The sequence below is a fragment of the Nanorana parkeri genome, unplaced genomic scaffold, assembly GCF_000935625.1.
Source record: "Nanorana parkeri isolate BGI_ZX_2015 unplaced genomic scaffold, ASM93562v1 scaffold74, whole genome shotgun sequence".
Lineage (NCBI taxonomy): Eukaryota > Metazoa > Chordata > Amphibia > Anura > Dicroglossidae > Nanorana > Nanorana parkeri.
The window spans coordinates 1,779,482-1,801,973 of NW_017306342.1; the positions used below are offsets into that span (position 1 = coordinate 1,779,482).

The following is a 22,492-nucleotide window of genomic DNA, read 5'->3' on the forward strand; positions in this document are numbered from 1 at the left end:
AATAACACACAGGGACACTCCACAATGGGCTGAAAATACCCAGTCAAGTTCATGGTCTTGTCTGCAACAGGCAGGGGCACTCTTAACATTTGGCAGTCTGAGGCAGTAGCCTCAGGCGGCATCTCATTGGGGGGATGGCAGGTGTGTGTGTGCGTGCGGAGCACTGCCGACTAGCAGCAACCCCCCCCAACTGGCTGACAGCTAGACCACCCAACGCTTCCCACCAGCTTCTGCCTCCCGACCAGCTTTACCCACCGCTGCCCCCCCTTCTGGCCGACTCAGGCGGTGAATAAGGTAGGGATGGCCGCAGGCCACGTTGATTTATAGACTTGTAGTTATCTGGTATTGCCAGAATTGCTGGTGTCAAAAAAGGCATCTAATGGAACTTTAAATTATGAAAAAGGAACTAGAAATCTTCACAAATGCAAGCGTGTAATGTTTGGCATCCATCCGATTCCAGTAAAGCAATGCTTAGTTGAATGTTATAGGGATGGTGATAACTTGCCAACTAGCTGTTTTGCTCCAGTGCTTTGAGACTTAGTGTTATATTACATTAAAACTGTAGACACACCGTTATTCATCATTCATGAATATTAAGCATCCCAGTCACCACTCCTATATTCACTGCTCTCCTCATCATCATCATCTGAGTCAGCTGATGCTTTCTTCATCCTTTGCATGGCTGCCTTAATATTTCGCTCTAGTTCATTTTCAGGATCTTTAAACACGGCTTCTTTGCGTACTTTCCGAAGCTTTACTCCTTGTCTGATAGCTGTTAGTATACTGTCTCTTACATCAGTCGAGGTTTGTGGTTGCTCCACTTTTCGTAAAAGACTTTGACCTCTTTTTAATGAAGCCAGCACTTCATCCATGGAACCTGCAAAAACAATCAATTGTGTTCAGACATCTTATGTTTTCTCTGCTGCCCATTCTGTCTCTGCAAAACTACTGTACTGATTAGCTAGCATCTGCCCAGACTACTAAAGGGGTCACTCACTGACTGTTGGAGGTCTCAGCCTAAACCATTCTGTCAATTATTTTTTTGCAATAAAAAAAAATCATGATAGTTTACCAAACATTAGCTTACCAGAAAAGTCGAGCACTACCTTACTGACAACTTTTTCCAGGGTAATCACTCATGATAGAAATACCGGGGCTGCCACCACTGCCTTGTTTTTAAACATACATGCTTTAGAGCCTACATCCCTAGACCCGATTCATTACCAAGTGACTGGCCTGGTACAAGCATGTGCATTTAGGATGACCTGACATAAACATGCGTGTTTCAGATCAGTTACAATGACAACTCCTGACAGGATCCTCTAAAACAATGTAAAAAAACAAAGCAATGTAACACTGCATAAAAGCCAAATACTTAATTTACAATTTTTGGTTGATGGAGTTAAAACAATGGACCACTTTCTATTGGTGTGTTATCTGTACTTGAGTTCAGTTCTTGGGTCTTCACAGCTAATGTCACCATTAGCAGTGGTTTGCATTCTCACTGTAGAATTTGTTATATATTTTATATTATGGAGCATTCGAGAGGAGGTGCAGGGCTCCATCAAGGTGTTGAGGAACAGCGAAGTGTTCAAGGATAGAGTAAAGGTGCCCATACACCTTACGATTATCGGACAAAACTTTTCGTCCGATGATCGAATAGTCTTACGATTTTTGTACAGAAGCCCCATCCTGCCCCGAAGATTAATTTAGCCGTAATTAACGAAAAAGCACCTGGACGAAATGCGGTAATTGATTTGGCGTATTTTCGTTAGCGCAAGCGCAGTGTAGATTGTACGACTTTTGACGGACGGAAACGCCAGCAACCTTACGAAAATCGTACGATCTAGCAAAGTTACACTGCAATGCACACATACGATTATCGGATGAAAAGTCGATCGCATACGAAAATCGTCCGATAATCGTAAGGTGTATGGGCACCTTTAGGAAATATTGCACAGAGATGCCAGACTCCACCTACAACTAAATATCTCTTTTGGGTGGGCAGACCCTTCACATGCTCAATCCACCCAAAACTCATATTTCTGTATTGTGTAGATATTGGCAGGTAAATCACAAGCTGGCTCCTTCTACCTTTTAGGGACCCCAGCAACGAAAGTTTTACTCATGACATTTTAGCCCCATTCCCTGAGCCTTTAGGCTAGGTTCACACCTAGGCGACACCTCACCGCACGGCAATCGTGTACAATTCCGCGCGGATTGCCGCGCGGTCAGGAGTCGCCAAGGTGTGAACCGATCACGCTGTGGGTGATTATTTTCTAATGGCACCCCAGTTGCGCTGGGCAGATCGTGCGGGATTTCGCCCGTGCTTCCGAACACGATCGCAGCTAAAACAGCTGTGTGTCGTGTATCGCAGAAAAAAAAAAAAAAAAAAGGTACTTGTACCTTTTTTCTGCGATTGCCACACGGATGTCACCCCATTGAAATCAATGGGGCCGCGCGGAAATCGCTGCCTGTATTGTACAGGACCGCACAACACTGGGGATGCGCGCCCCGGGTGTAGTGCAGATGTGAACCAAGCCTTAGAAGGAATATAAGCGCCCTTGTGTAATTCCCGTTTCCGATTCATTATTGAGACTGATAGGTGAGTGAAGATTCATGGCAAGAGTGACTAAGCCAGAAACTTCAGGGGAAGACTCTATTGCTACCTTACTAAACAAACCAGTGGGTGACTCAACCTACCAATGTCCATACATTCCCTAAATATCAGTTCTGTATGGAATGACCCTTCAGTGTACTTTATTTGCTTCAATTCCAGTAACTAAATCTCAGTCTAGTCTTTCTTTCTTTTATCACAAACCTCATATGAAATTGTTAAGGATCCAAAAGGCAATTTCCTTAATATCAGATTTACATAGAAAATAGTTTTCTGGTTTGTTTTTGTATTATAAAGTAAGTACCACAGATTAAAGTAAAATACAGATTTTATCTTACCTATACATTGATTTGGATTTGTTTTTTGAGAACTGGGTGTGCTTTTTCTATCCCAATTTTCAACCTCCATCAGTTCAGGCTCTCTAGGGTTTAAAGTTGCTACTGAATGAGGTAATGGAGCTTGAACTGACAAAAGAGCACTCATTGGTGGTAGGGGAGGTGGTGGCGGCGGTGGAGGAGGTGGTGGTGGTGGTGGCAGCAGACGAGGAGGCACCGAAGGAGGTGGAAGAGTAGGCGGGGGCGGAACATTATTGCCTAGTTTAGTAATATCATTGCTTGGGGTCTCTTCAACATTTCCCTTCTTTACAAAGATCTGAACAGGGATATCTGCTGGATCTCTTCTGATCGTCTTTGTTACCCGGGAGGGATTTAAGTTCTCAGATTTTCTGGGGAGCCGAGGTTGTATTCGCAAGGTTTTTAGTACGACAGGAGATTCGTTCTTCTACAGCAAAAGACACACAAAGGAAAATGTTCCATTAACAAATACTTCCCTTGCATCATTTCACATTTATTTCCTTCTGTTTCAAGAGAACATGACTGCGCACAACTTGAAAACAGCAATTTAACACTCACATCTTTAAAGGATTTTAATCGCAGTAGCGTTTTTTGACGTTCCAGATCGACCCACTCCTTTTTCTTCCGCTGCTCTTCTTTATTCTTGTCTCTTTTCTGTCGTAACACAAAGAGAGCTGTTAAAGTGTCTCCCACACACAGTTTTAAACAGAAGCCTCTACTAGCACTATGGGTTGGCATGAAAACAAACTATAGTCATAGGCAGGGTACTCACCATCTGTATAGAATGATGGTGTTCTAGCCGTTTCTGCGTTTCCTGGTACTCCTTCAGTTTAAGCTCATGTGTTTCGTTGCACTGATCCTGAAATCAGGAGTAGAGAACACACAACAGTTAACATGCTATTGGTCCTGTAGTCCAATTTTAATGTAATCTCTAACATGGCAACCATTCAATCTTTTTCTAAAATAAAATAATATGATATGCCTTAAAAGAAACACACATCAAACCGCTGATTCTCCTGGTGGGTGGTGTGGGGCCACGGTTTAATTCCCAAAATTAATTTGATGTCTAGTAAGGAATTTAAGAACAGCACTCTTTACTAAGTTTGTGGTTAGAGATGAGCAAGTCATTTTCTACTGGTGATGTGTAAATTTTGAACCTAAAAGCCATTTAGGGCAAAGTAACCGTGTTTGTGCAAAGGCACCCCCTCCCCCTCCATTGAGACTCACCTTGCCAGCGCTGCCCTGTTGCCAGAGCAAGCAAAAATTCCAATTGCGCCTGTACCATGTGACAGTGCTCAGGTCTAGTAGCCCATCACTAGGCTCTAGCACTGTCAGGTGATGTCACCACACCCCCTAGCATCCGACACTAGGGATCTTAGTGCCAGTTGTGACAAAGGGCAGCTATACAATGCTGAGAATGCTTGTCAGTGGGTTGGTGGGGGGCCGTTTGCACAGACATTGCCACATAATTCTCTTTAGGGTCACGGGAGGACGTTAGTCCTCCCATGACCCAAAGCTCAGTATATAGCGGGCTATTGCGAGCTATATACTGAGCCTCCTGACGAGGTCGTGCAAAGACGTAACGTGCATAGGGCTGAGCATTTGACGTCACTCCTCTCAGCTGAGCCGGACGGATAGGAGTCTCTTTGCACCCATAGATTTGTACTGTGGTGTCCATTGGATATTTGTTTTATGCCTTTTGTCACCTGTGACATTATGTTATTTGCGAGCCGAGGAGGTCACCTGGTCTTCAGTCATACGGGCTTCCCTCCTATTAAGAAGGGAAACGCGCTTTTAGACCTAGTTCCTTGGATCTATCTCCCCAGGTGAGCAATGTTCCAATTTTGCATTCACTGGGTGGAGGTGAAGGTCTGTCAGGATTCTGTGGCAACTGCTCACTTGGAAGTTTGGATCTATCCAGTGGTGGATTATCCCCTGCATTTATTTGCACGATTTTTATTGCTGCACATTGGACTTTGTGTTTTTCACTTTGTTCACCTACTTTCATGTTTTGATATGCTTTTCTGTATATATTTTTAAAGCATATACTCATATATTTCATTATTCATCACATTTCACTTAATTGTACTTATTTAGCTCGGCATGATTGTCTTATATATTGAGAGCGCCACATCTAGGACGGATACCGACAATACTGTCGAGATCCACCCAGGTGGATGATCGACAACGGGCTCTGCCTATCTAGAGGCCGAGCCAGCTGTGCCTGCAGAGGGGAGGGGGGAATCCTCTCCCTTTAAGAGTGTAAGCCCTCAGGGGCAGGGCCCTCCTTACCATCTTGTCTTGAATTGTATTGCGATTGTAATTTCTTCCTTATATTGTAAAGCGATGCGCAAACTGTTGGCGCTATATGAATCCTGTATAATAATAATAATAATCCCTGCATGGAGCGGTGACTGAAAGTCTGCAGGGAGACGATCGGGAAGTGAGTGAGCAACGGTATGTGTTCGCTTACTTCATGATCGATAGAGTCAAAGTGTGACGGTTTCAATGTCACAGGTCGGCTCTAACTATGAGGAAGAGTGTAAATCACTCACCTCATAGTTCTCCTTTAAATGTATACAAGTAAAGGAATTAAAAAACACACACACAAGGACCCTACTAACATATAAAATATGAGTATGAGTATTACGAGTATCGAGTAAGAGTATTAAGCTTCATTCACACCTGTATCTTTAGGTGCAATTAGGGATTCCTGCATCAGGAACATGCGTATGCGATATTATTACATGCGGTTAGAAAACACTCTCCCTGAAAACACAATCATTGCATCCAGGGAGAGTGACTGATTCCTAACCAAATGTAATATCAAGTATCATTACATGCGGTGTGCAGGAGTTTACATGCAACTGCTGTCACCTAATCATTACCTTGAATGGGTGACAGCGGCCGCTTGTAAACACCAGATTAGGGATTCCTGATGCAGGAAAACGCAAGTTTCTGACACAGGAATCCCTAATCTCACCTAAACCTACAGATATGAATGTGGCCTTATTGTATGTATTGGGGTCCGTAGTACCATACCGAATATAGTTACATTTTATTTTAAAGTTTGAAATTTGTCGAGCGGCCCCCATGGGAGAAAAAATATTGTCTAGTGGCCCCCGAGGGAATTGAGTTTGAGACCCTTGATCTAGGACAACATAGCTGAAGTGGAAAAGGAGCTGAATTGGAGCATTTTTCCTGTTCAGCTATGTTGTCCTAGATTGTTCACATCTCCTGTCTTCTCCAAACTCTTCACCCTTTTGTGAATAACCCTGAATGTGCCCTGCAAGGTAGGGGAGTCTCACAACAACTACGGGAGGGTAAAAAGAATCAACTTGGTGCTTAGACCAGGACAAAAGAGATCACTGCTGAAGGGAAACATAGCCTGCACGAGCAAAAAAGTAGTCAATGCAGCACCAACAAAAAGAGCTGAAGAAAGGCAAGTGCCTGACAAGCACAAATATACCAACAACGTAACAAGGTTACCAAAACAGAACACCGAGCTGAAACCCCAGAAGAAACGGTTCTCAGAGGTAAGTGTGGACGTAAAAAAGGTCCACAAGAGGAGATCAACCAGTCTACCAAGTAAAGGCCCAAACCTTGCACTCCAAACCTTTGGAAAAAGGAAAATATTTACATTACTCCCCCCTCTCTAACCATTCTTGCTTTGTGGAATTTTTTCCTTCAATCAGGAACTCTGCCCTGCTTGATCTGGTCTATTTATAGCACCTGTTTTGCCATTTACTTGCCACCCCTTTCAATCCCTTTAAGGGTGTCTTCCGAGCACCGTACCCGATTTAGCAAGTCAGGGTTGGCAACCTCATTTTCTCCTAGTATCTATATCTTGAGGATGCATCTGCCAATCTTTAGGTACCCCGCTGTATCTTTGGCTCCTCCCACTGGCCTCCAACATCACTACAGGACACAGTCGTAACATGGGGAACGGCTGATTGTAGCACTGAGTTCATTGGGGAACCAAAAATCTGATATTCCTGAAGTGTTGGATTCTGCAGGATCTTTAGCTTGATATTTCTTTTCACTACTGCAAAAATCAGCAGCACAGACAGCAGGCGAGATGAGTAATCAATGTCTTCTTTGCAGGGAGCCATTTATGTACAGATTTTTTAGAAGAGACAGAACTGTTTTAAAGATAGGCAAGCCTTACAAGCAGTTCATTTCTATGACCAGGAGCTGCCTTTTCTTCCTAGGTGTTCAATGATTTAACATACACTCCAATTTATACACTGGGTTCAGGACAAAGAACAGTGCAAGTAAATAATGGCAGCCAGTGCATAGACTGAGATGAGGACAGGGATTGTCATTATTTAGATATGTCCATTCTTTACCTTATAGCAAACCTTCCTTCTAAAATGTTGTTTACTGGCTTAATAATCTACAGAATTGCTATATCACAAAGACCAGATTTACCATACAAAAACTGTACTTTAGTTATATATTAGAGTCATCTATAAGCTCTTTATCTTTTTGGTGGCCTATGTCATTGCATGGGCTGGAGGAAGACATGAACAAGGAGACAAAGTAAGGTTGTAGTATTACAAGTGAACAAAACCAGTATAGAGATATTAACATCAAGAAACAAGTTAGTGACTGATGTTCTGTGCCAAAACAAACCCGGAGATGACATAAAAGTGCAGCCTACCTTTTTATTCCTCAGCAATGCCCGCCTTGCACAGATCTTCCCTCGTTTAGACTCTAGCTGCTGTGTTTTTCCTCTAAGCATCAGGTATATGGAGGTGTTATTGTTGTGGGACTGCATATAGGCCTGAAGTTCTTGGGGATCTTCACATGTGTCATAGTAGATAACCTCATCCTCCTTCTCTGCAATCACAGAAATCAGGATAATGATAGTTTATATTATGAATGTCAGAACTGCAATACATGCTGGGGTTGATTTACTAAAGGTGTAGAGATTCATCCCTTTGCAAAATGAATGTTTTCTGTGTTTAGTAAATATGGTGAAATTGGATTTACTTCAGACAAGCATGTATAAGCAAAAATCCTGTGTTTGATTTTTCCTAAATATCATCAGGTATTAGAAGTGAACACAGCTTCAACTTTCTTACCAGGCTCAGGAAATATTCACTTTGTAACTGTACATTAAATCAAGCCCACTGCATTACATCCCCATTTCTACAGACTTTGCTAGATTGCTACAGGCATTTTATTAGAAAAACAAAGAATATCATCTATCAAAGTGAAACAAATCAGGACTGGAAGGAGTGAGATTAGTAAGGTAAAAACATGAAAAATCATTCCTAAACCACAGGAAGCATCCTCCAGATCTACAGCTTGCAGATGTTCAAAGCAATCTCTTCTGCAGTGTCATTGCCCTTCCTGTGAAATCAGGTATGGACTGGGGTGGAACCTAAAAAACACCACAACTGGACAAAGCAGCGATGAATAAGCAGATCATCTGAATTTCTGGGAATGACAGATGCTTGTACAGTGGAAATGGAAATCTGAAGGAAATGCTCTAGTGATTTTTCAAAGCAACCCATAAACCTGTCAGTGGAACTGTACATATATGTGTAAGGTTTACCATAAAGAATTTTGAGATACAGGTAAATAAAAAAGTGAAACTTAGGAAAAGAACAACAACGACGATGATATAACTGATTGCAAGTACATTACTTATTTTCCCTTTTCAATGTATTTTTACCACATTCTATGTACCGTATTTTGCGGTCTATAAGACGCTCCGGACGATAGGACGCATGGCTTCTGTGACAGAAATTCTATGACAGAAATTCTGTCACAGAAGCTGCAGTTAGTGACTGCTGAGACAAGTGGCGCTGTCTCAGTAATCACACGGAGCAGACGAAGAACGACGTTCTTCGTCTGCTCAATGGGCTCTATGGTGAGCTCCTATGGGGGACCGTGACGAGGTCATGGTCCCCCAGAGGAACGGGGTACCCAGAAAACCACGGCGGGGGGCGGACACGATCGCCGATGCCGCTCGATTTAATACAAGGGATCTAATTAGATCCCTTGTATTAAACGAACAGCGGCTCCCACTGTACATTCAGCTCTGATTGTCAGGAGCAGGGCTGAATGTACAAAAAGAAACTACTCGCCCGGCGCCCGAAACTGCATGTCCCGGGCGTCGGGCGATAGGTATTCGCTCCATAAGACGCAGGCACATTTTCCCCCTCCTTTTGGGGGAAAAAAAGTGCGTCTTATGGAGCGAAAAATACGGTAATACCGCAACAAAAGAAAGGAAATACAATCCATGTAATACATTTATTAGGGAGGCAGACAGGAGACTATTAACATCAAGTATTTACAAGATAGTTAATTGACATTTTGTTTTTCAACAACTGACAAGCGAAAGCTTCAAAAGGCATGCCCTGAGCCATGGTGCCATGTATCAGGGATTAGACATCCCCTTCTCTCCAGAGGTAGTTCAAGAAAACAGGTTTGAAGAAAAACCTCTTCACAAAACTATAGATATATATACACACACACACACACAGATCTTCATTGTCACAAAGCAGTCCATATTTCATATTTTTGTAAAATGAATCCAAAACCTAAAACCAAAACCTTTTCTTTTAACTTTTTGGCTGGGGAAGTGTTAAAAGCTCTGTCAGGTTTTTATTGCCGAGTCCCTGCTGGGGAGTTTCACTTTCTCAGTCTGTCCTGGGGACAGTTGTCACTGAGGCAAAAAGTGACTTCAGATACACTTTAGCAGGGGTGGGCAATTAACTTTCTCACAGGACACATGAAAAACTAGGAACATTGTGCAGGGCAAACACATTACTGTGACGGTGCATAGGCACACATGAACATGCTTAAACTGATTTTTTTTTAAATCTGATATGGGGCAACTAATGAAGGGGCCACACCAAATGATGCAACTAATAATTAGTTGTCCCTATCAGAGTGCCCCCTTACATTGGTTGCCCCCATCAGAGTGCCCCTCACTTTTGTAATTATTGTAAGAGGGCACTCCGATGGGGGCAACCAATGTAAGGGGCACCCTGATGGGGACAACTAATTATTAGTTGTCACCATTAAGAGTGCCCTCCTACATTGTTTGACCCCTTTAAAGTGCTCTTTTATATTATTGTCCCCACATACCTTATTTTCCTACTTTATTGCCAGAGACGAGGGGCCGGGAGGTGGAGCAGAAGAGGATGGAAGAAGATACTCTTCTATCCTCCTGTAAAGGCCGTGACACACTGCAGGCGAAGCAGCACGGAGCGGTGGCGCGCTGCGTTTGCGAGCAGTGTGTCATGTCATTTTCTCCTGGGCACCTCAGCTGGCGAGAGCTCGCGGAGCTGAGCGTGCCGAGATCAACAATTCCAACTTCAGCCAATCGGCTCGCGTGAATAAACCAGCGCGTCGGTATGCGACAGCTGGCTGGTTGTTACGGACGAGCCGATTGGCTGAAGGTGCAGTCAATCATCTGACTGCAGTCAGCTCACACACTGCACGCAAAGCTCCGTGCCGGATAGCTTTGCGTGCAGTGTGTCACGGCCTTAATGCTGGGGGGGAACACATCTGACGTCACTGGTTGCTAAGACCACCCAGCAATCCTAGCAACCAACGACTGCAGAGGAGGTGGACACCTGACGTCATTGGTTGGTAGGACGGCAGCGGTCCTAGCAACCAATGACTGAGGGGGAGGGGGCCTTCCCTGGGCTATGGCTTGCAGTGGATGCATCGGCCTTGGAGGTTGGCGCATCCACTGTCAGCCAGCCATAACTGAGCGCAGGTCGGCGATCGGTCTGTCTCCGAACCACGTGCCATAAAATGTCCAGGTCTGCACTTTAGGTATATAATATGAAATTTTACTGTTTGTGCCTGATTTTTGATCAATACCAAAGAGAGGGATAAAATCTGCTATTGCGTATAACTGATTTGCCGAATGCCACATCCTGATACACACTTAATGTGCCTGCTAAGAAGCGTCACATCATATCTGAACAATCAGCTGTATATGGCCAGATTGTTTTTTTAGTTTTAAGTGGATATCACCAGAAATATTCCCTTCCTGTTGACCTTTTTCCTGATGTTTGTTTACTATGTGATCTCATATGGCATGTAGATATTGTCTTCATTCATATATATTATACCAGAACCCAGGAACTGCATGTACAAAAGTGGACAAATTTGTTGGTGCCCTTACAGCTCATTGAAACAATGCTTCATTCCTCCAGAAAAGTAATGGTATTTAAAGCAATTGCCTCATGTTTAGCTGCATGCCTTTGGTATGTTATAGAGTAAAGTGAAGAAAGTGTGAAGAGAGATAAATTACTAATTATTCTGCAATGATATTCTAAAATGACTAGAAAATACAAGGCGAGGCTTCATATTTAAAGGGTCCTATCATTTTTATATCATTTTTATTTTTTATTTTTTTTAAATATCCTGTTAAATCAAAAGCAAAGCTTGATTTTTATTAAATATGAATTGAACAATGATGAATGCCAAATACTTGTCAGAGAAAATGTTGGGTTCTTTTTTGCAGAAGAGTAACAACAAACTTGTCCACGACTGTATAAGGGAAGACATGCAAGTGCCTGAAAGCCCATGTTAAACGTAAACATTTTTTTTTTTACCAAAACACATCTAAAACGCAGCACAACCCACTGCACTGTGTGTGCAGAAACCTGGCCGGATCTGGTCTGCATTTGGTGTGAACAAGGCCTTAACAGTACTGATTACCTTTCATCTGCCTCCGCAGTGAGGCAAGTTCTGCTGTAAGCAACATTTCTTCATACTTCAATATTTCAAACTGAACATCATATAGCTCTAGTTGTGTCTCATAGTACTGCAACTCCAGCTCATCCACCAGTGTCATGGCTCCAACCCCCTCGCTCAGGTGCTCCATCTGTCAGTACAAGCCAAGTATACAATCAATGCATATATCAACAAATGTAATCCATATAAAACAACCTAGACAATATACTCTGACACTCGGCTAATAAGTGATATCACTTACATGTCACTAATATATGAAAACATTATTCAACACCAAGAATGCAGAATTTCTAAGTTGAAACTGCAAATGAATGATAGTAATGGGAGGAGGTTCGTACATGTGCATGTGCCTTTATTCAGTAAGGAATCTTGAAGTGCCAATTCTTAAAATGGTTGTACACTTAAAATGCAATTTTTACAAATCTAGGTAGGGAATTTCCTGCTAAAGCAAACTGTAGGGCAATGTAAAAAAACAAAACAACAAAAAATACTTCCAAATACCTTTATTTTATGCTTTTATTCTAGGCCATGTAACAGCACTGTTCGTTCTATGATTTGAACGGGTAGGGCGATGGGCTGGACCTATTTGGCCTGCCATTACCGGCAATGACAGGGGAATTCGCTGTCAAACACTCTTACTCGTCAAGCCAGGCTCCCTACATCACCAGCAGCACCACCTGACGGGCCGGTAAGAATGTCTGATTGAAAGCAGCTCCTCCTGTCATTGCCATTCACGGTAGGGCAAAATGGTCCCACCCACTGTTCAAGTCATGAAAAAGCAAAGCAGAGTAAGCTGGAGACACGGCTTTTTTTAAAGCATGCCCACAAGCAGTGACAACACTGTGGACCGAGGACCGATGCCACCACTAGGAAGCAAGAGTAGTCACTAGCTGGATCAACAGATTTTTTTATCAAATGTATGAAATTAAATGTAATCAATGTATTAAAAAAAAGAAGAGGAAAACAAAGTTAGAGAAATGTATTGTAGTTAAATTATATATTATACACACACACACTATATTGGCAAAAGTATTGGGACACCTCTCTAAATCATTGTATTGAGGTGTTCCAATCACCTCCATGGCCACAGGTGTATACAAACAAGCACCTAGGCATGCAGACACTTCTACAAACATTTGTGAAAGAATGAGTCGCTCTCAGGAGCTCAGTGAATTCAATTGTGGTACCGTGATAGGTTGCCACCTGTGCAGTAAGTCCATCCGTGAAATTTCCTTGCTACTAAATATTCCAGGGTCAACTGTTAGTGGTATTATAACAAAGTGGAAGCAACTGTGAACAACAGCAACTCAGCCACTAAGTGGTTGGCTGTGTAAAATGACAGAGCGGGGTCAGCGCATGCTGAAGCGCACAGAAGTGGCCAACTGTCTGCAGAGTCAATAGCCACAGACCTCCAAACTTCGTGTGGCCCTTAGATTGGCACAACAACAGAGCGTAGAGAGCTTCATGGAATGGGTTTCCATGGCCGAGCAGCTGCATCCAAGTCTTACATCACCAAGTGCAATGCAAAGCATCGGATACAGTGGTGTAAGGCACGCCACCACTGGACTCTAGAGAAGTGGAGACGTGTTCTCTGGAGTGATGAATTACGCTTCTCTGTCTGGCAATCCGATCGATGTGTCTGGGTTTGTTGGTTGCCAGGAGAACGGTACTTGCCTGACTGCATTGTGCTAACTGTAAAGTTTGGTGGACGGAGGATTATGGGTTGTTTTTCAGGGGTTGGGCTTGGCCCCTTAGTACCAGTGAAGGGAACTCTTAAGGCATCAGCATACCAAGACATTTTGGACAATTTCATGCTCCCATTCCTGTTCTAACATGACTGCGCACCAGCGCACAAATCAAGGCCCATAAAGACATGGATGAACTTGACTGACCTGCACAGAGTCCTGACCTCAACCCGATAGAACACTTTTGGTCAATTCACAGCAGCCAATAAGCTAAATCGCAGAGCAGCTGATGTGTGGTCGTTGGGACAGTGCTGATGCACTGATCCCGGCACTTTGAACGGTTTGCTTTTTTTTTTAAGCACTTTATTGAAATATCACAAGTGAGTTTTCTTTCAGTTACCTATCATATAGGTATAAGAAATAACAGCACCGTTTAAAGGATCACATAAAGTAAAAATGTGATGCATTCCTGTAGGAATCTTACTTTTTGTTTGATGTCTGCCCTCTTCTGATTCAGGCACATCTCCTTTGATCTCATATGCTGAAGTGCTTCTTTTGCCAACATGGATTTTATCCTTTCCAGTCTAGGTAGTGCTGAGGCCCATGAGGCTTGTCCAAATCTCCTCCCATCCTGTTCCATTTGTTTCTGCATGGCTACAGGAAATACACAGGTATATTACTATAAAGCTGTTTACTCCCAGATCACACAAGAAAAAAAAAACAAAAAACATTGCAAAAGCAGAATGTAATGCAGAGATATAAACTGTCTTGGACTAGAAGGGCCCATTCAGACCTTGCCATCCTGGTGAGCTGCGTTAATGCATCTGTGATAATGCACGTTTTTCCACATGTTGATGTGCATTACGTTAACACAACAAAGTCAAATGAATGGACCTGTATCATTTTTGAAAATGCAGTGCAACACTGTTAAATCACCAAGCTGTGTGGCCTGCTGTAACGCATATACATTGGAGCTACGTTTGGGGTGCCATTCAAAATGAAAACGCGCCGCATTGGAAAAGTGTGAATAGACCCTAATGGCATTATAAGGACCATGACACACTTTTAAAAGTACAACACCACTTCACCTAGAGGGCATCGTTCCTTGCTGGATGAATGCTACAGAATCATGGTTGTTAGCCAGGGGGAAGCAGTAGAAGAACATCTCTCTGGACCGCCCAGCAAGGGAGTGATGCCACAGGAGGTGAGTGGCCACTTAGTGACTTGCTGCCAATAACAGCACTGCTATTGTTACATGGTGTTAAAGAGTCTGATGTCTTCCTTAAGGTACCTATACACTGTACGATTATCACGGGAAATCCTGCGATCGTACGATAATCGCAAAGTGTATGGAAGGCGTGCGACCGTTCCTACTGTACGGTCAAAACCCTCGCAAGACAAAAGTCTTGCGAGGGTTGTAAAGTGTATGGCCACATTTAGAATACCTGCTCTCTGCATGAAGAAGAGACCGCCAGCTGAGCGATTAGTGGCTACATGATGGTTCACATGACTGAACAGAAAGTCATGGGAAGCTGGAAGAGGCTGAGCCAAGCTTGACTTTTAGAAAAAATAATAATTGTGATTTTCTACCAGATACCTGTATCTCAGGATCTTTGATCTTTTGACTTGCATTACAGGTAACATCTGCTTAAGCATTTTTTTGGCCAGGAGTTCAGTTTAAAGTGCACAGGTTTGTGACACGTGTACTTTAATATTTAATCATTTTGCCATACATATTTAAATAGTGACAATATAATTTGAAAACTGCAAGTAGTAATAGCCAGGTAAGGTATTTAAAATTACCTTTTTTATTTATTTTTCTGAGGAAGCCTGGAGTGAGAGTAATATGGAGGCTGCCATTGCTGTCCTTGTTCTGAAAATGCTACTTGGCTAGCAGTCTCTGGCTTTAGTAGATTGAGACACTGACTTTGAACAATTATGCAGATAAGAAAATGTTTTAGCTATAAATCTGCATTCTTCTTCCTGGTTAATGACTAACAGTTAATGGCCATGACAGGCAGGGAACTAGCATTTTCCGAAGGGGAGGTCACAATGGCAGCTGCCATACTTTCTCACCACAGATTTAAAGTTTCTGATGAACTATCTTATCTGCATTACCTGTAGGTAGTATTCTGATTAGTCACTAGAGTCTACAATCCATGCATCAGACACGGCTCACTATTTCATAACCAACACATCTACACAAAATGATGATGAACACAAAACAGTGGAAACGTGGTGCTGCACATGCATATTCTGTCATACAAGTACATTCTAATGGACCCAAAACATGACCAACTATATAAGACATGAGAAATGAGGAGCTCCTGCTTCTAAGACCAGGAAATAAAAGCCTTCCTAATGAGTTTCCATCATATTGCAGATGGAGCCCTGTCATACTAACATGGAGACATCTCCTGAGCACAGTTAATCATACTACATCATACCAGCCAGTGCTTTTGAAGTCTCCTTGAAATAATTCACAGTCACATCCTGTATAGAGCGCACGGCCTCTTCTGCTCTTGTATTCCATTGTTGGGCCTCCTTCTGCAATGCCTCAATACGTTTTGGGCCAAAGTCATCATTGTCAAGAGATTTCTGTGTATAGAACAAACAAAATAACATTTAAAGAGAAGAAGCAATTAAAAAGGTGTATGACCCCATGAAAGTCAACTGGGTTGTATCACTGAGATAGAACTATAGGTCAAATTATCTTTTAATCTGAATAAAATTACAAGATCAACAACTAAGAAGAGCAGAGTCGAACCAGCCCACCATCAGATGTTTTTCTTTTAACTAGAATCTATGTAACTGTTTATCCTTCCAAACTATTACAATTGGAAAAAATTACATTTTGGTTATTATGGTTTCCAATAGTTACTGTAGAGCGGGAATGACGTGCACAATAACAAGATCCTTGTTATTAAATATATTTATGCCAAATATATAAATCGACCCTCCCTAGCCCACTACCCTAAAGCTGGCCATACACCTATAGATTAGATTATCTGCAGACTTACTATGGTCAGATGGAAAAAGTGCAACAGATTCCTCCATCTACGCTAAACTGTGTGGATGGGGGAATCTCCCTCTGGGACAAGCTTCAGTATCTCCCTAGTTGGCCCCGCTGGCTGTCAAAATACCTGAACAAATACGATTGAATGCAGGCATTGTTCAAGTGTTTTGAGAGCCAGCGGGGCCGACAAGGAAGATACTGAAGCTTGGCCCAGCGAGAGATTCCTCCATCCGCACAGTTTAGTGTAGATAGAGGAATCTGTGGCACTTTTTCTATCTGACCAGAGAAAGTCTGCAGATAATCTATAGGTGTATGGCCAGCTTTAGGTAAATATATGCTGCTTGGGATAAAGCATTTAAGCAAAACCTGTTGCCTTCACTCTTTCACTGCCACCGATATAAGACATACGGCGGAACAGAAATGTTTCCAGCTGGCCCAGTCGTTACGCCTTCAGCATTCTCGCTTCAGCAACCATGAGCTTATAACAGAGGCACCCCCCCAGGACACTGCTGAAAAAAACAATAACTGTGAACAGTGTGCTCTGGTGTGCCGATTTTTGCCATATCTTCAAAACAACAACAAAGACACCTTTAGAAATGTTTAGTAATGACAATCTACAAACACACACTTCTAGATAATTGCCGGCTTTTTATTCTTTGCATTCCTTATTTTTATTTCCTTCCGATTCTTCTTACAGTGGCCATTTTTACTAAAGGGAGATCTAGTAATGTGCCCTTACTTCCTGAAACTCTAGCGCATGTAACTAGGACATGTGACCATGCACATCTCAAAATGCCTTTCCCTGAGATCTCATGAAATTACAGATCTTCTGATATAATCTTCCCAGGATGCAAACCTTGGGCACATTACAGAGAGTTGGGGAGCGGGGATCTGGTAAGTAAAGTCCTTTATACAATGCTCCTATACAAAAAAAGAGCAGTTAACCCTTGCAGTGTGGGGGCAGCCCCTTTGCAAGGGTAGTTTTTTTTTCCTGGACGTGGGCTTTAAGTTTTCACTGCAACATGGCATCTGATTTAGGAATAAGAAAAGTTAATTTGTTATGGAAGGAAAGGACCCCCCCTTCCCCACTTTTGCATTTCTGTTGACAAACTGAAATGCTTACATAGCAGTAGTACAATGCTAACAGAGATAAAAGCATGCATAAATGACAGTTAGGAATATATAGATGTGTTCTGTCTATTTTCCACAAAGAAAACATCTTTCTCTATTTCTCGCGGTGACAGAGCATCCGTCATAATGAAACACTCAACCAGAGTAAGGACTTTGTTTCCTTTTTTAATCAACACATCCAAAGATAAGAGAAAAGCTATGCAGAAAAGACTTGAGAATGGGTCCAGGTTGCATTTGGACTGATACAATTGCAAGTATAAATCACTTTGACTATAATTGGTTCAAACGGCTCTAAAAACAGAGCTTAAGAATTCCCCAACAGAAAATGCTTAAAAAAAAGATAAAAGGCGTAATCCCCTACCAGTATTTCCAGCTTGTATAACATCGCAAGCTCCCTCATATCCCTGAAAGGCTGCAGTAAGTATTGGTAAAAGTGGGTTGCCACGGTAACTAATTCCATAAAAGCTTCATCCTCCTCCTCGTAAACTTTAAGTAAAGACATCATTTTATCTGCATTTTTATGCTGATGAAGAATCTAGAAAATTAAAAAGAAAGACATTCAGTTCATATTAAAATTCCACTGAAGGTAGATTAGATAAACAAAAGCTGCAAACAAAAACCAAACTGAACTTGTTGGAGTCGTCCACACTTCTTTCTGAAAGGATGGGGGGTGGGTATATAAATGTTTTCACACAACTTTCCACCAAGATGAGTGAATCTTAGGCGAATTGAGCCTTATATCCCTGATAGGAATGAGATAATGTGGATTGCTAGACAAATTGGAGATGATTTATTATAGGAGCACAGCATGTTCATTTTGCAAGGGAATTTCCACTTTATAAAGGGATGTTGCTTGGTGAAAACTCCCTTTGCAAAGAATACCCAATCAAGTGCAAGGAAAGAACACCCCCCAACACTGCAAGTGTTAAATGCTCGTTTTTGCCTAGGGTCAAAAATGAAGAAAGTTATACTCACCTGATCCTCTGAGCCAACCGGCTCTTAGAACAGTCCTTCCAGCCTCGCTCTCCCTCCTTTGCAGTGGTCTAAGGTCCCGGAGTCATCATGTTCTACACACAGGGGGACATTTATCAAAACCGGAGCAGATTTGCACTGCAACCAATCAGCTTCTCTGTCTCATTTTCAAATCTTCCCTGAGCACACTGAAGAGAGATGCTGATTGGTTGCCATGGACAACTGCTCCAGATTTGATAAATTCCTCCCACAGTATATAAGGCACGAGGACACTGAGGGACATTCCATTGCTGCAGCAAAAGAGGATACAGGCAGGGAGCACTGTCACACTCATCTGACTTGGAGCATCGGCTGCCTATGAATCTAGGCAACAACAAGCACTGAACCCTTGCAGTGCAGCTGTAGCCTCACTGTAAATGTTAATCAAATTTTTAGCGAGAGATCTTCTTTAAGTAAATCAACCCCAGGGACTTACACACTAGTAGCATCCTAACGTGCATGTCCAGCCAAAGCAGTTTTTTTAGATAGCGTAGGGAAGGATCATAATCCCTCCCAGGTTTATACTGCTATCCAGGGTGACAACGGATGTTCTGGTGACACTAGGTCCCAACAATGACATCTGGATGACAGCTGTGTTTAGTGTACAAGCATCAAATGCTGACATAAGAGAACATGTCATTTGTGTTGTACACCTGTGAAAAAGTCATTGTCATGCTAATCTGTGCCCTCTCATCCTGACAATGTTATCTGAATGTCATCCTAACAATTTACACAAACCGGTTTTCTTTCTTCTGCGCGTGTCGCAATGTAGCCTGGAAAGGGGAATAAAACTCTCCTTATAATCAGCATATTCGCTCACTTTGAGCTTTACCATTCCGCCATGTGACATCTAAGTTGCACCAATGTGATCTAATTCTCCTCAGACTTTGCAGTAAATGTATGGGAGGAGGGGCACACATTATGGAAATACTGCACTGGAAAAATATGTTGTTGTTTTTTTAGTTTTTACTATTTATTCCCCAAAAAACTAAAATATATGTATCCAAATGTGCTACCCTATTTAAGCCCTACTTGCCCCCCCCCTCCCCCCCCAAAAAAAATGGATAATAGGGTAGACTACAAAACCTAAAAGATATAATGTGTGGAACCAAATCACTGTCAAAATTAAAAAAAAAATAATCTGGGGGGAAAAAGACCCGATATTCAAGTGGTTAAAGAGAACCTGTCATAAAAGAAAGATGGGGGCTGTCATTGCTGACTTCCTTCTAAAGGTGGCCATACACTGTACAACCATCGCAAGACCTTAGTCTTGCGATGGTTGTAAAGTGATTTAAAAAAACGTACGATCTGACAATGCTATACACTTGGTTTTTATGCTGGTCCTCTGGCCTCTGTACTTTCTCACTGACCCAGAACAAGGACAGGATTCAGTCACTATTGGGCTGAACATTTTCCATCCATTTCAGTCTAATTTAAATCCATGTTTGTGGCGCTGGGTGGTTCTTAGTGATGAGCTGGATGTGCCTTGCTTCGGTTCGACTAGATGGTCTACAAACCAAGCTGGAAAACCTGGTTCAGTGACTGTCCAAGCGAACTGAACCCAGGGCTTTCTTGTGTCCTAGCAACCAGTGATGCTGTCTGGCCTGTAGTGTCATGGCCACTATCATTGGTTGCTAGGATGCTGGTGGCCCCCATAACAACGTAGCGACTACTGATGCTATGTGGCGTGCCAACCAATTCTGCTATGCCGGCCTCACATTGTCATTGGTTGCTAGGATACAGATGGAGATTTTGGCAGGTGGACTGGCTAAATCATGATCTGTGAACAGCTGTAGTGGACCTGTACGCAGGGTGACACTCGGTTACCGCTCCAGGTGTCACCCAGCCTCGGGACGCCCCTGCTTAAAGCTCATCCCTGGGGATGCTTGCAGGGCCACCTATGGTTGAAAATCGAGCCGTCTATGGCCAGCACCAGACCGATGTCATCACTATCTGTCTCTATACCCGGCCCCCTGTGTATGTATAGTGTCAGTGCTCGCACCTTCCTCAGCTCCTCCTTGGCTCGGGTCACCCGCTCCTCCAGGCTCTTCCTCCGGAATTCGTGCAGGTCCTCGAAGTATCGCTCTTCCTCCTGGAGCTCCTCCGGGAACAGCACGTCCAGTACGATCTTACGGCCGCAATGTTCTACCGCGGCCCCCAAGTAGAGCTCCAGAGCCCGGCACAGGGCCTCCAGCTCCTCCGGAGCGACCTCCCATGACGACTCCCCGGGGAAGATCAGAGTCCACAGGCTGCCCGCTGGGCTGGGTGCCGGCAGGCTGGGCAGGCAGTGCTCCAGGACTCCGCACACTGAGCTCATCTGGTGGTGGATGTGCTCCAGGTCCCGCACCGAGTACAGGCCGGCCCAGCTGACCTGCTCCTCGGCTTCGTCCTCTTCCTCCTCCCGCCGCTTCCTCCTCCGCTGCAGCGTCCGGTTATGACAGGTGACGGCGAACTTACTCTCCACCTGGTTCCAGGCCACGATAAAGCCCAGCTTATAGTGTTCAGCCTCCTCGAATACATTGGGGCGCACCGCCACCCAGCCGTCCAGACTATCAAACCTCTCACACTCCATGTCCCGGGTGTGATGACACGTGACGTCTCCCGGGGCCCACAGACTGCTGACCCGGGTGTGATGGCACGTGACGTCTCCCAGTGACTGCCGATCCCTGTGTGATGACACCTGACGTCCGCACTGCCGTGCTCACATGATGATGATTATCAATGTTTACATGTCAGCCGCACTCTGCGCCCAGTATGGTCTTACATTGACCTTTGCACAGTCTCCGGGACTTCCCGGGACACTTTCCATTGGCGGCCGCCTGTAAGCTGATCTGGGCGGAGTGACGCAGGCAGTGGCCGAGGAATCGGCGGTCACAGGACGGACTAGTGGCTGACCGAGCGATGGATTTCCTTGTATACGGGCTGGACTTAATAGAAGGGTTTATATTATTATTATAAAATCACATAAAAGCTCTTCCTGTGAAAGCGAAAGTGAAACTACATGACGGCCATATAGGAATAGGAAGTGTCTCTAGCTGCTTCCTGTCAGCTCTTGTTTTAGATCTTTAGTATGTCCACAGCTAGTGCACTTATCTCTTTTAACCCCCCCTAACACATCTGTACTTACCTTGAGACCACGGCTGTGACCTCTGGTGTTTGTTTACATCCTGGTCTCACCTGGCTGCACATGCACATTATAGAGCCATATACAGTAAACGCTCTGATATCCGGTATTCAATTAACAAAAACTCTCATCTAACCAGATAAAAAATCCTCTGTGCCAGCACTGTGCTGCTGATCTGTGGCATGTATTATCCTGGAAACGATTGTGTGCCTATTTGTCTTCATTTGTTTTAAGTGTGTCTATTTGCTTTTGAGTACTGCATTTCAATATGACTATGACGTCAATACAGAGTTATTATATTGTTATGATATGGTATAGTATGGGGTATGGCGTTAGCTAGACCTATTTTCAATAGTAACTCTCAAGCAACCAGAAACTACATTTATCCAGAATCTACCAATCAATCCCCATGGATACCGAATAATGGGGAGTTTACTGTACTTCTATGAAGCTATCTTCAGGCTTTGGGACATGGCCCCATATAAATGTATTGCTCAGACATGGAAAGGATAGCGAGACTGGTAGCAGCGCTGGATATAAACAAGCACTGAAGGCCGCAGCTGTTGGATGAAGGTAAGTATGCATAGGGGGAGGGGGGTTAGGTTAGACTAGGTGTGGGGGTGAGAGGCAAAGGAAGTGCCTCATTATAGAACTCCAGGAAAAAAATGATTGCGCCTTGTATTGGGGCTACCCCCCGCTCTGCAAGGTTTAAGTGCTTGGTTTTTGTCTAGGTTTAAAAATAACAAACTCACCCGAAGCTCCAAGCCTCCCAGCTGTCACAGTGCTCGGTCCAGCTTCTCTCCTCCCACGCTGCAGCATTGAAGT

General features: G+C 43.4%; 1 protein-coding gene across 1 annotated transcript; it reads right to left on the reverse strand.

The window, feature by feature from the left end:
• Window positions 1-512: 512 nt before the first annotated feature.
• Window positions 513-21,139, reverse strand: WHAMM (WAS protein homolog associated with actin, golgi membranes and microtubules). Its single transcript, XM_018576693.1, has 10 exons — window positions 20,546-21,139; window positions 17,894-18,067; window positions 15,833-15,983; window positions 13,870-14,039; window positions 11,665-11,830; window positions 7,634-7,812; window positions 3,743-3,829; window positions 3,529-3,624; window positions 2,956-3,397; window positions 513-877 (listed from the first exon to the last, which is right to left on the reverse strand). Exons 1-10 carry the CDS (start codon window positions 21,113-21,115, stop codon window positions 594-596), a joined length of 2,319 nt encoding a protein of 772 aa, XP_018432195.1. The 5' UTR covers window positions 21,116-21,139; the 3' UTR covers window positions 513-593.
• Window positions 21,140-22,492: the final 1,353 nt, after the last annotated feature.

Bases quoted from the DNA above. Each gene is read 5' to 3' on its own strand.
- WHAMM (XM_018576693.1), bottom strand. From the start codon at position 21,115: ATGGAGTGTGAGAGGTTTGATAGTCTGGACGGCTGGGTGGCGGTGCGC. The intron at 14,040-15,832 runs GTATGATGTAGT...TATTTCCTGTAG, and splicing joins GACTTCAAAAGCACTGGCTG to CCATGCAGAAACAAATGGAA. The intron at 3,625-3,742 runs GTGAGTACCCTG...GTGTTACGACAG, and splicing joins ACCATCATTCTATACAGATG to AAAAGAGACAAGAATAAAGA.